This window comes from Haliaeetus leucocephalus, unplaced genomic scaffold, assembly GCF_000737465.1.
Source record: "Haliaeetus leucocephalus isolate CR32 unplaced genomic scaffold, Haliaeetus_leucocephalus-4.0 Scaffold164, whole genome shotgun sequence".
Classification (NCBI taxonomy): domain Eukaryota; kingdom Metazoa; phylum Chordata; class Aves; order Accipitriformes; family Accipitridae; genus Haliaeetus; species Haliaeetus leucocephalus.
In genome coordinates, this window is record NW_010972600.1 from 1,119,489 (window position 1) to 1,131,886 (window position 12,398).

Here is a 12,398-nt window from a genome sequence, read left to right on the forward strand (position 1 = left end):
CAGCCCCCTCGCTGCCCCCCAGGCTCCCCCCCCAACCCTCCGCCGCCACCCGGTACCTGTGGGGGGGGCCATGCCGGGGTTACCGGGAGTCCCCGCTCTGCTGACGAGGCCGGGACAAGACCGCGCCGGCCCCACGCACAGAGCATGTGCCCCAGCCATAGAGACAGGCAAGAGAGAGTGGCCGCGCCGAAGGATTCTGGGAGAGTGGAGGACTGGGCCGCTCTCCCCTTCCCTTTCACCCCATCCGGGACGCGGGGAGCGGCCCATCCGCTCGCATACGGTAAAACCCCATCCCTGCCCCGGCGCCTCAGCCTCGGCGGCTGCGGGAAGAGCCCACGGACCCGGGAACGGGAGCGGAGCCCCGCCGGGAGCAGCACCCCGCACCGGGTCTCCCGCCCGCCCGTTCCCATAGCAACGCCGCCTCTCGATGGTTAAAAACTAGGGAGGAGCGACAGCCGCGCTTCCGCCCTCCAACCCCGCCCCCGAGCGGCGCAGCCTGCACATGCGTTGAGGACTCCGCGCCTGCGTTGTCACCGCCTCCCCCGCCCCGCCCCGGCCATATAAGGGAGGGGCGGGGGCGGGTGGTGGCTGTCGGTAGCGCAGGCGCGCCCGGGGGGGACTAGTGCGCAGGCGCGGTGGGCGGGGCGTAGCGCATGCGCAGTGCTGAGCCCGCCCCGGCTGAGGAGAGGGTCGGGGCGCCCGGTGAGCGGGGCGGGAGGGGCGGCCGGGGCGGGCCCGGGGTCTGGGCCTGCTTCCCCACGGAGAGCCGTCTGCTTCTGGTCCTGGTGGGGATAACGGCCGGGCTGGGGGTCGCGGTGGGGCCTGACGCTTCCCTCGTCCGGAGTCCGGTGTGGGCCGGGCCCGGGGCTGTGGCGGGATGTCTGCGGGCTGCGGGCCCCTTCTCCTGTCCGGGAGGGAGAGTCCAGCTGGTGATTCCGTCTTCTCCTCACGGAGTGGGGTTGCCCTGCCGGGAGCGGGACGGTGGCTCGGGGTCTGCAGTGGCCCTCAGGCCTGTCTCCCTCCCGCCTGCCTGGGGGTACTGGTGGGGCATTGGGGCAGGGGCCCGAGGGTACAGGAGAGGAGAGGTGCTTTCCTCCTCTCTGCCGGCCCCCGGAGCGGGGAGGTGGTCTGTGGGCTCTCTGGCCTCGCTTGTCACTGGGGCTGGGAGCCCAGCACAGGCAGACACAACAGCATCTGCCTGCGTCTGGGACCGGTGGGATCTCTGGTGTATTGCAGTGGGTTGGGGCTGGCTTAGCTCTGCTGGGCTCTCTTTCAAAGAGTTTGCATTTAAACAATTTCTCTGTTAAATCAGCCTGAATGGTTTTCTGTCCTACAAAGCCAGTTAAGCGTTCTGGAGAGGCAGAGCACTTCAGTGCAGCTTACAGGACCTGCAGCATCAGCGTCTCTGGGAAGCTCCAGCCTTGGGGTGTGCTTATGGGGGTTGCTTTGCTGTGGGTCCTCACTCTTCTTTACCATCAGTAGGCTGGCAAGCAGCGCAGAGGATTGGCAGCCCTGAACCCCAGCTCTGCTAATACTGGCAAATTGCTTCAGCCCTTGTTTTTGTTTCAGAATCAAATTATGCTCTGGAAGCAGGAGACTCTCGTTTCTTAGTGATTAAGTCCTCTGTGTTCCGTTTGCCTAGTCCTGGTCAGTCAGAGACATTTTGGTAGCCTAAGTGCCTGCAACACCTTTGATGTATTTCCCTTGGCAGGAGCCTTGTGGGGCAGGACTGTGCTGTGCAGCTCACACTCAAGAGGGTGAATTGAGGCCCAGAGAATTTATGTAAAGGGGGTTGTGGTTGCAGCAGAGAGTTTAATGAAGGCTCTGGAGGCCTTGGCTGATCCTGAACAACTTCCTTATCCTCCATGTTCATACTGGGGGAGGGCAGCAGAAAAGCTCTTGGACTTCTTGTCCATCATATAACTTCTCTCTCTACAGATTTTTTTTAGAGTTACAAGAAGTTGAAACAAACTGCTCACAGCCTCCCAGAATGGCAGACCAGAAGCGCCTTGCCTACTCCATCATCCAGTTTCTACATGATCAGCTACAGAATGGGGGTCTGTCTCCAGATGCTCAGGAGAGTTTGGAAGGTTGGTGGTTGTATGCACTTCCCTGTTCATGCGTCTAGGTCTGTCAGCTCAACACTTGGTGAAATTTGGACACTGTTACTCTCCTGCTTCTTTCTTGGCTGGGCTGTTCTTGACATCAAACCTTGCTCAAGATTTGAAATCAGTTTGTCTTCTTGGGGAGCTATGCAGGGCATTAGGGATGCTGATTTCTCATTATCTCTTTCAAAAGCAGATTAGCTTGAGGAAGGGATATACCTGGGATCAAAAGCCTCTCTGACCCTTGGTTTGAGACAAGTTTTATCTTAAATGAGGTGAAGTCAGAAGGCTTGTAGTGTAAAATGAGAACTTTACTGTTGTATGGAAGTGTTTTATGCTTGCAGAGTGCCCTTCCCGTTGTGCTATCAAAATGCTTTTCCACAGCATGCCCTGGAGTATTTATACAGGCTTTTTCAGAGGGCTTCACTGGTAACAAGAGCACGCTGCTGTTAAAAGATCTACTTAAGCAGCTTATGGTTTAGTCTTTGGCTTGTACGTTTGTCCCACTGAAAGAGAGCACAGGCACGTCTGCAGAGTGGTGGGTACATTCCTGGGCAAGGCAGGAATGGAGAGAGAGCAGGAGGAGGGTGTTGGCTGGAAGGAGGGGTTTATTCCTGGTGCTTTTGGACTGTAAAATGTGGCATGAGAGCTCTGTAAAACTGAGTTCTGTTGTGTCACTGGGGTTCCTCTCTGTGCTGAGAACAGCTTCCTGACCTGGTGCCTGATGAGGGAGGAGGTGGTTGGTTGGTGTCCACGCACCTCTGTGTGGCCACAGTGCTTCACAGAGCAGCCACCCTCTAGCAAGTGAAACATGCAGATCTCTTCCTGCTCTGTGCCACCCATAGCTGTGGGAAGGCTAGTAAAGCCCCAGTTTGGTTAACTTCTACTCCCAACACCTGATCTGGAGTCACCTGAGGGGCTGGGAGTTGTGACTGACTCAGTCCAGAAGCTTGATCTCCAGAACTAAGGTTTGCCCAGTTCTGAGGTTTTGGCAAAATTCAAGGATATGGTCCAAATATCAAGTCTGGTGTGTGGAATTGCATGGGTTAGGGTGGTGGGTTTTTTCCTGGTATGTTCAACAGTAAGAAATTCAGGTGCTATGGGAGGAGGCTAAGTATATAGATGGGGTGGGGAAAGCTAATTACCTGATTCTTCCTGTCCAGTGGCCATCCAGTGCCTGGAGACAGCATTTGGGGTCTCAATGGAAGATCAAGGCCTAGCTGTGTCCCAGAGTCTTCCTGAAATATTTGAAGCTGCTGCAGGAAAGGTGAGCGAGTGCCCTAAAATATGTGCTGAATCTCCATTTAAGCAGCCAAAGCAATGAGCTCTGCTTGATATCTGTGGTGATGCTGCCCCCTTGGAGGCATGTGGGAGTGAAATGTTTTGGGCTTGACGAGCCAGCGCTTGTGAAGGGGGAGGTGTGGTACATCTCAGTGGGAGTCCTTATCACAGTGTTCTCCCTTTCCTTGTAAGGAGCCTGAACACATCAGAACAAATTCGGAGCCCATCACCCCCTCTGAAGATGACATAGCTGAAGCTGAAAGACTCAAGACTGAAGGTAACCTCCTCTGGAGCTGGTGTATAATGAGGTTTAGATGGTAATGGGGAGGGAGACTTAATTCTGGGGAATGCTTGGAATGGGGAAAAAAGCAAATGGGATCAACCTTTCCATTTCTGCTTGTTTCTCTGCTTGTGCTCCAGGAGCGTGTGTAGGTTGGCATAATTTAGCTGCCACGGAGCCTAGACAGACAGCTGGGTCAGCATTTTCTTTTGCATCCTAAGAAGCCTGTGCTGTGTAGAACAGGGCATCTTTCCTGTTGAGCTCTCCTCTATGTGTCGCCTTTTCTCTGCCATGCAAGAGAGCATGATTAGTGCTGAAGTACAATGGAGAGCTTTCTCTGAGCCAACACACTGCAGTGATTTTCAGGATGCAGTACTGCTTTGGGGAGGCCTCAGGTGCGCCTGAGGTGGGAGGGGAGCTGGTGGGATCAGGCAACCTGGAACTGCCAAGATGCAGGTCCCCTACCTTGCTGCCGAACAAGCCTCATGCTTGCAAGCAGTTTACTTGACCAGCAAAAGCTGCAAATGGTTGGTTGCTCTCTTGTTCTGTTTTCTTAAGTAGAACATAGATCCAGGCCTGTTGTTTTTGTTTGTCCCCTTTTTTCACTTGTTAATGAGCCTTTCTGCTATCTTTTTAGGAAATGAACAAATGAAGGCAGAAAATTTTGAAGCTGCTGTGTCTTTCTATGGAAAAGCAATTGAATTAAATCCATCCAATGCTGTGTATTTCTGCAACAGGTACTGATTATCTTTCTCCACCCTTGTACACCTGTGTTTGTTCTTACTACTTAGGTCTAAGACTCTTGAATGATCAAAATCCCTTTTTTGTGATTCTGTAGACTGCTTGTTCTGTTGCTTGCTCTTTGTGTGGGTTTTTTTTTTAAGCTCATAGTGACACACTTCCCTGTGCCTCCTTGCCAGGTCTGTGCCCTGGCATCTCTAGATAGGATGTGGGTGTGGAAACAAACTCTACTGGGCATTTGAGGAGATATAAGGATGCCAAGAAATACTGCCTGCTTTCATGCAATTAACTGTTAAGTGGCATAGACACCCCAGGTTTGAGAGGCTGTGTTAATAATAAAAACAAAGGAGTTAAATGAGACAAGTTGAAGGCTTGTTATTGAGAATTATATAAATTGATGTGTGTGCAAAATTGGGTATGCAAGCGAATTTCCTATTTTTCAGTTCTAAGCAAAAGTATCTCAAAGTTGGTGGAAAGACAACTGTTGAATAAAACAGATTTTGAATCAGGATTTGGTTTAGTTATGTGCTTATTGTGAGTACATACGTACAGCTGGCTACATGAATAACTTGTCTGTGCACATGCTAATGACATGGTGAGGTATTTCTTGGGGCAAGGAACTCCAGCTGGTGCTTTAGCTAAGTTTTGCTTTAGCTGCATGAGGGTCAGTCCCATGAGGTTTTGGGCAGGTGCCCCTCAATAAGAGTTGTGAGACTGAGGCTTAAATGAGCATGCTATGGCTTCAAAACCAGTTTTCCCTCTTATGTGGAGTGTGTGGGGAAATGGATGAAATGGTCATTATGACTAAAAAATCAAGTCATAAGGGAAGCTGAGAGAGATTGTCTGAGCCAGCAAGTGTGACACTTGCATGCCTCCCTGGAGCCCAGGTTCCTCTTGGAAAGTCCGTAAGGAGAAGAACCTAGATTTATTTGCAGTAGGAGCAGAATGTGGAGCTGAGTGTTTGGATAGCAGCCTGCTTACCTAGATATGGCCTGGATTTATGTCAAGTTTACACTTGACTTTGCCTTGTACAACAGGAGACTACAGAGAGGGAACAGGGGTGACCTTGATAAGCATTTTCAAGCTGATAAGTCTTTTCTGCACATCTTTCTCTATTCCCTCCAGAGCTGCTGCATACAGTAAACTAGGAAATTATGCTGGAGCAGTGAGAGACTGTGAAAGAGCTATAGGCATTGATCCAAACTACAGCAAAGCTTATGGCAGAATGGGGTAAGTAAGAGCAGGTTTTTTGTGCCAGAATTTCAATCTCAAAGCACCTAGTGGCAGTGATGCTATCAGTGGCGTTCTGCCCCGGATTGCTGTGCAAAAATACCTAGTGTTTCACCTCTGTGGGGGGTGGAGGAAGACTGCAAGTGCTTATCTAACTCTGACTTTATTTTATTTCCACTTTAATAGCTTGGCCCTCTCCAGTTTAAACAAACACACAGAAGCTGTTGTTTACTACAAAAAAGCCCTGGAGCTGGATCCAGACAATGACACATACAAATCAAACCTTAAAATAGCTGAACAGAAAATGAAGGAGACTCCTAGTCCAGTAAGTTCTGAAACTAATGCTTGTTATATGTGGGTAAGATTAGGAGGCTTCTTCACTGTAAGTGCTAACAGGTACTGTCTGGCAGAACCCTGATGACCTGGGTTGTGTTTAGAATGCAAATCTTGTATGCAGACAGAGGGGAGATAGTTAATGCGTCCTGCTGTGAACATTTCCGCTAAAATCCAGAGAGGGTAACTTCTCTTCACTGCCTGAGCACAGTAACCTTGGGCTTATTTGAAAGAGCTGGAAAATGAGACTGATTAGAAGGGAGTGTTTTGAAACAGCAGTTTTGCCTTAAGCACCTTTCTTAATTAAAGTTGCTACTCCTAAAATCCAGCTTTTTTTTTTCTAGTGACCTGTTAGCAATACCAAAAGAGCACTTTGGGTGGCTTTTTTTCTTACAAAGATTATTTTCTTAAGAAACCTGGAGCCAAAAAGCTGGTGACTGCACTGCTGACCTGCTCTGTGCAGGACCATGTTAATTTATCATTTTGAAGGGGATTTTAATTTTCTAAAGACTTCTCCAGTGCAAAGGTGACCTAGTGGATGTGTTTAATTTGGCAATTGTAATGGGTTACAGCTGTATATTGCTACTGTGGCTCAGCTGGTGAGAGAGGTGATCAGTAAGTCATGTAATGCAGACATCTGCCCTTTGACTCCCTTGGTGAGCCTAATCCTCTGAGGCTGTCTGTGACTTGGAGCTTTACAGGAAGGGTATGGGCAGAGCATCTTCCCTTTGTTGTGGTTTAAGGGCTGGATTCTGATAACACTGAGAGTAAAGTATTAATGTTCATTGTAATGTGCATCAGGAAGTGAGAGGATGCATCATCTGCGTGCGGTTTCTTTATTCTTACAGACTGGAGGTCCAGGAGGATTTGATTTAGCTGGCTTGCTGAACAACCCGGGCTTCATGAGTATGGTAAATTTGGACACAGATCACAGCCAGGCTGTATAGTCTGCGCCTTGGTCTGTTCAGGATGAAATGTATCAGTACATCGTGTGGGGAGCTCCTGTGTCTCTTAGCAGATTTGTTTTCATTTCATTTCTTGGTTTCAGTGTTGCTGTGTGGAAACTGTGCTTGTATTTCATTAAGGTCAAGTGAAGACCCAGTGACTTATTCACAGGCTTCTCCTTGTGATATGGTGGATGTGGAAAGGGTGCCTGTTCTGCATTACCAGCCTTGTCTTGTGTGTTGCACTGTTCTTCTCTTAGCTATTTTTGTCCTATTGATCTGTTTCAAAAGTATTTTTGCCTTCACATTGTTTGTAGTTGAATGGCACAACATCTGCATATCTACCCAGTCATTTCTGATTAAATAGGGTGTCATTTTTTCTCCCCTCTTTAAATAGGCATCTAACCTAATGAACAATCCACAAGTACAACAGCTGTAAGTTTGATCCCATCTTGTATTTCCTCTTTGAATCACTCATTTGAGGCTCTCGTGTTTGGCATTTGTAGTAAGTCTGAACTAGTGGGAGCAGGAGGGTGCTTGGGCCAGAGTATGGAGGGCAGCCTTTAAACCAGTCCAGTTGCCTGAGCTAGCATGTATTTTGAGTACTCCGGACTGTGCTGAAGAGGGATCTTGGTATAAACATTTGCAGAAGGGAGGCAGGATAGATTGTGGTGCTGGAATAGGGTTTGGGAAGCTTGGGGTCAGTTTGGCTCTGCACAGTGTTTATGTGATCTGGAGACAGGATTTCACAGCTCCATTTCTATTAGAATGAGAATATTTCTATTCTTTGTGCTACAGGGTTATGAGGATCAATTCCCAAAGTTTGTGAGATGCTTAGATAATATAGTCATAAAATTAATAAGGCATGTACATCTCTGTTGTGGTTTAACCCCAGCCAGCAACTAGGCACCAAGCAGCTGCTCGCTCACTTCCCCCCTGACTTGTGGGATGGGGGAGAGAATTGGGGGGGGGGGGGGGGGGGAAAACTCCTGGGTTGATATAAAGGCAGTTTAATAGGATGGGAAGGAAGAAAATAATAATGAAGATAATAATAGGATTGGAGTATACAAAACAAGTGATGCACAATGCAGTTGCTCACAACTTGCTGACTGATGCCCAGTTAGGTCCTGAGTGGCAGTCTGCCCCCCCCCTCACCCCCGGCCAACTCCGCCCGGTTTATATACTGGGCATGATGTCACATGGTATGGAATATCCCTTTTGGCCAGTTTGGGTCAGCTGCCCTGGCTGTGTCCCCTTCTAGCTTCTTGTGCCCCTCCAGCCTTCTTGCTGGCTGGGCAGGAGAAGCTGAAAAACCCTTGACTTGGTATAAACTCTACTTAGCAACAACTGAAAACATCAGTGTGTTATCAACATTATTCTCCTACTAAATCCAAAACATAACACTATACCAGCTACTAGAAATTAACTCTATCCCAGCCAAAACCAGGACACTATCCTGACCATCCTTCTAGAGCACAGGTAGGCAGTGAGTTAGAGACCTTCTGGAGCACATCCTTTGATTACCATGTGAGATAATTTGGCTAAAGGGCTGAATGTCAGCTGCCACTTCCATTTGCTTCTGCCTGTTCTTTCCGCTGCTGTTGCCAGCTGAGGTTCTGTGCCAGATGCAGCCTGAGGACTTCCAGAGGAAAGGGCTATGTAGACCCAGTGTGTTCTGGGCTGCTCACCATGAGGGAATCAGTGTTGAGGCTGTCCTGTCAGTAGATCTTGTTTGATGCAAAGCAAGCAAATAGCTTGTGTGAGGAAGGGCAGTGTTTTAATTAAACATAACACAGGGTTTGCACACAAAAGGGGGAATCTCTGGGAATATGGTAACTGATGCTATTATAAATATTTCTGCATATTGTGCAGTTTAAATGTTTATTCTTCTGTAGTTAATGAACAAAAAGTTGTTGCAGAAGATTCCCTGGCAGATAACTTCATGATCTGTGTGGGAAAGTGCTCCCATTACACTGATGTTCCCTTCCTAGTGTAAACCAAACGATTTCTCTGGTTTTTTTCCTGCTCTGAGCAATGACTCTTATTTCCACAGCATGTCTGGGATGATTTCTGGTGGCCACAACACCATGGGAGCAGCAGGCACCAGCCCCTCCACGAATGATCTTGCCAGCCTCATACAAGCGTGAGTAGAGAGCTGGGTGTTTCCCATTGCCTTGATTAGTAAATGGATGTGGGGTTTTTCTGACCAGAAGTGGAACCTTAATTTAACAGTTGAGAAAGGCAGCACTTCACCCAGCATTTAAGCCTCTTTTGGTGATGTGAACTGCTTGCTAGAGTTTTGACAGTTGGCTGTCAAGAATTTCCTAGCACCAGACTGTGTTAGAGTGAGTGTGAGTACACTAATAGGACTGTTGCTTGTTCTCCTTCAGGGGCCAGCAGTTCGCTCAGCAGATGCAGCAGCAGAATCCTGAACTAATAGAGCAGCTACGAAGCCAGATTAGGAGTCGAACTCCAAGTGCCAGTAATGAAGATCAGCAGGAATGAGCACTCCAGGTGAGGCTGTAGCTGGGAGTGCTGCTGTACTGTGGCCAGCTGAGTGGGAATTTAAGTATTTGGCTGCAATATTTGTCTTGTGCCTTAATTTAGCAATTTGGTGTGTCTCCCCTCTGTACAGACTGGGTTCTCTGCATCAGTACTGCTAGTACTGTGCCTCAGATGCAAGGCTTAGCCCTGAGGAGTAGGGAATAGGAACTTGCCTCACACATGGTGTGACTGACAAATGAGTTTCATTATCTAGTGTTCATGGTGGTTAAAGGGACACTTTATTTTCTTAAAGATTGAATTTGCAAATGTCTTGTCTTCCTGTCTCTGCAGCACAGTCCGTGGGAACTATGTTCTTTGCTTTAAAAACTGGAAGCCATGTGTGTGTTGCCATTTCTTGAGTTGGAAGTGTCCAAGAGGGGGAAAAAAAATAATGGAAAAACAAAATACTTTATATGACCTGCATGTTAAAGACAGATTCACGCTTTCTTTCCCTAGTCTTCGTTCCTGCTCCTCCCCCTCAGCCTTTCCATTAGTCTTTTTTTCTTCTGGAAGATCCAGCAAGCTGAACACAAACCAGCATCAACAGTCTTTCTAAAGAAACTCAGAAAATTAACTACACTATTACATTTCTATGTTATTTGCTACATGGGAATTTTTTAACCCGTTTTTGAAGAACGATGCACTCTTCACTACAGGATGTCTTCACTTTCCTGCCCACGTGCCACTTCAAAGAAGTGTTCAAGTCCTACCTAACCCCCGTCCTGCCGCGTTTAATCTTCCTGCCAGTTACGAGATGGTAGTGTTTGAACACTCTGGAGATCACAGGATCTTCTTGCCTCCAGGAACAGGGTTTCTGTTGATTAGATTGACTGCGTTTCTCATTCAGGTCTGTAGCAACGTTGCCAGTGTTGTTAATACACAGGAGTTTGGTGCTCACCTCTCAAAGGTTAGTGTAAATGTGTTGGGGGGGAGGGGGGTTGGGACTGGCCAGGAAGAACATGCCCATGTGCAACTGCTCCTTTAGTGAGTGTTTCCTGGTACGCTTCTTGGGGTTCTTTCCCAGTCCTGACAAAATTTGTCTAGTGTTTAGTAATTATGGCTATGTTGTTGGAATGATCCAATCTGTGAACTAGTCAGGTGGACAGTAAGAAAGATATGATGTTTTTGGTGTTTTAAAAGGTTTTTTTCTTCTGCTTTTTTAATCTGTCTTTTATGCATGTAAGTAATCAGCCTGGTTGACTGTGCTAATGGTAGGATTAGAGGGCGCCTGAGTAGGGAGCAGAAGGAATAAAAATGCTGCTTGGATAGTCAGAAATCAAGTGTTTGCTGGTTCAACGTGGGGGATCGGTGAGGAGCCGTTATGCCTCGGCATGTAGTGTGTGAGATGAGGGAAAAGCTCCTGTAGCCAACTCAAGTGACCCGCAGCTTTCAGCCCCTCTAGAGTTACCCGTGTCCTTCCCTGGGTGAACAGAGGGCTCTGGCCAGCTCCCCTAGAAGTTGCTAGTTGAGGCCAGAGACTCTTATATCGACCTCAGAATTGTTTTTCAAAGTAGTTATTCGATTGTGGGGGGGAAGGTGTGTTCATGGCCTGACTGCTGGGCAAAGAGCATCTGGTCTGAGGGTGGGTAGGTGTGAGATGGAAAACGCCCTTTCAGGAGACCTGGTGGTGTGAGTGAGCAGGTATAATTGAAGATTAATATCAAGGAAAAAAATGATTTGTAAATGCTCCATAAAGTAATATGTGGTTAATGTAACTTGTGAAGAATAAAATATTTGGACACTTTCTTTGTTATCCCTCTTGCCCAGGTGACTGAAGAAAGACCCGTGTGCCTGGGGCCAGCTCGGGCGCATGTTGGGCTGCGGTGCCTGTTTCCAGCGCTGCTGACCCCAGAGGCTTGTGCAGGGTCATCCCTCGGGGCTGGGGCCACTGCCAGGCACAGCCTACAGATGGGTTTTATCTGCCTCTTCCAGTTTTTTTGCATTCTTTCCTGCTGAAATGCTCCCCCTGTGTATTTCTGCAGGACAGAAATAGGAAATCTTTCTTTCCATTTCTGCTTCCCCTACTCCCTTTAAGTTCTCTCTGGCTGTTTTTTGTAACCTAACAAAAGGACAAGTTTCAGACTATGGGACAGCGTGGAAAGAGTTCAAGAATTGTCCAAAAGGAGGAAATGGCAGGGATGTTTGTTTTTCCTCCCTTTTCAGGTCATTTTGGTGCTGTTTTCTTTCCTTACCCTGCTTGTTCTTTTGTAGCTATAGCTCTATCTCTTCAAGCCTCTCGTTGGTTTTCTTTTTATACCACGGAGTCCAAGGAGCAGCTCTCCAGGGGAAGCTCTCCTGCTCCAGTAAGGCGCTGGCCGGTCCTTGATGGAGGACCGGCGTTTTGGTGGCTGCGGCTCTGGGTACAGCTTGCCCTGCTGTGGCTGAACTCGAAGAGGGGAGCTGGCAGCCTGCTTGAGGCAGAGAGGGTTTCCTTCTGAACTCCCACATCTCCTAACTTTGCTGACAGCAAGAAAACTGATATTTTTTTAGGCTCACTTCTGCTCTCCCTGGGGCCTTCTGCGCTATTCTAACCAAATTGACGTGTTTCTTTAACTAAAAGCAGCCGAAAACCTGCAGGAATAGGGGATGTAGCGGTGGAGGATGCTCTTCCTTGGCCGTGGGTCTCCTCCGCCGGTTTGGCCGCCTCCCTCCCAGCCGTCCCGGGACAGCTCCGCGGGGCCTCCCGTGCCCCGGAACCCGTCGTCCCGTTCCGTGTTTCCCGCGGGCATTATTCGGCGGCTCCCCGCGAACACCGAGACACCGCCAAGCGTGGGCGGGCTGAAGGGCGGCTCTCGCGGCCAATGGGCAAGCCGGACTTCCCGTCGCGGCCAATGGGAGGGCGTCGTGGGCGGGAGCGCGTTGCGGAGGCTGCCTGGACGGGGTCGCGAGCGGGAGCCGGCGCGTGAGTGGATGGGGGGGGGGGCCGTTGCCGGGGGAACG

The 12,398-nt window shown here is 49.0% G+C and overlaps 2 protein-coding genes across 8 annotated transcripts in view; one reads left to right on the forward strand and one right to left on the reverse strand.

Moving 5' to 3' along the window:
• The window catches only part of THOP1 (thimet oligopeptidase 1), a 9,530-nt gene extending 9,202 nt beyond the window's left edge, over positions 1-328 (reverse strand). For both annotated transcript variants that reach the window (XM_010563185.1, XM_010563184.1), the window contains exon 1: positions 57-328. In XM_010563185.1, the coding sequence (XP_010561487.1) occupies positions 57-267 (211 nt within the window). In that variant the 5' untranslated portion in view covers positions 268-328. The remainder of the gene's footprint in view (positions 1-56) is intronic.
• Positions 329-625: 297 nt separating this feature from the next.
• The window catches only part of SGTA (small glutamine-rich tetratricopeptide repeat (TPR)-containing, alpha), a 14,690-nt gene continuing 2,917 nt past the window's right edge, over positions 626-12,398 (forward strand). The window contains exons 1-12 of one of the 6 annotated variants that reach the window (XM_010563188.1): positions 626-702; positions 1,570-2,090; positions 3,269-3,372; positions 3,579-3,663; positions 4,304-4,403; positions 5,533-5,637; positions 5,824-5,962; positions 6,819-6,881; positions 7,312-7,349; positions 8,968-9,057; positions 9,305-9,428; positions 9,750-11,627. In XM_010563188.1, the coding sequence (XP_010561490.1) occupies positions 1,991-2,090; positions 3,269-3,372; positions 3,579-3,663; positions 4,304-4,403; positions 5,533-5,637; positions 5,824-5,962; positions 6,819-6,881; positions 7,312-7,349; positions 8,968-9,057; positions 9,305-9,419 (939 nt within the window). In that variant the 5' untranslated portion in view covers positions 626-702; positions 1,570-1,990 and the 3' untranslated portion in view covers positions 9,420-9,428; positions 9,750-11,627. Of the gene's footprint in view, positions 703-1,119; positions 2,091-3,268; positions 3,373-3,578; positions 3,664-4,303; positions 4,404-5,532; positions 5,638-5,823; positions 5,963-6,818; positions 6,882-7,311; positions 7,350-8,967; positions 9,058-9,304; positions 9,429-9,749; positions 11,629-12,398 lie in introns of those variants that run through there. The other 5 variants (XM_010563187.1, XM_010563190.1, XM_010563191.1 and 2 more) reach the window with 5 other exon arrangements.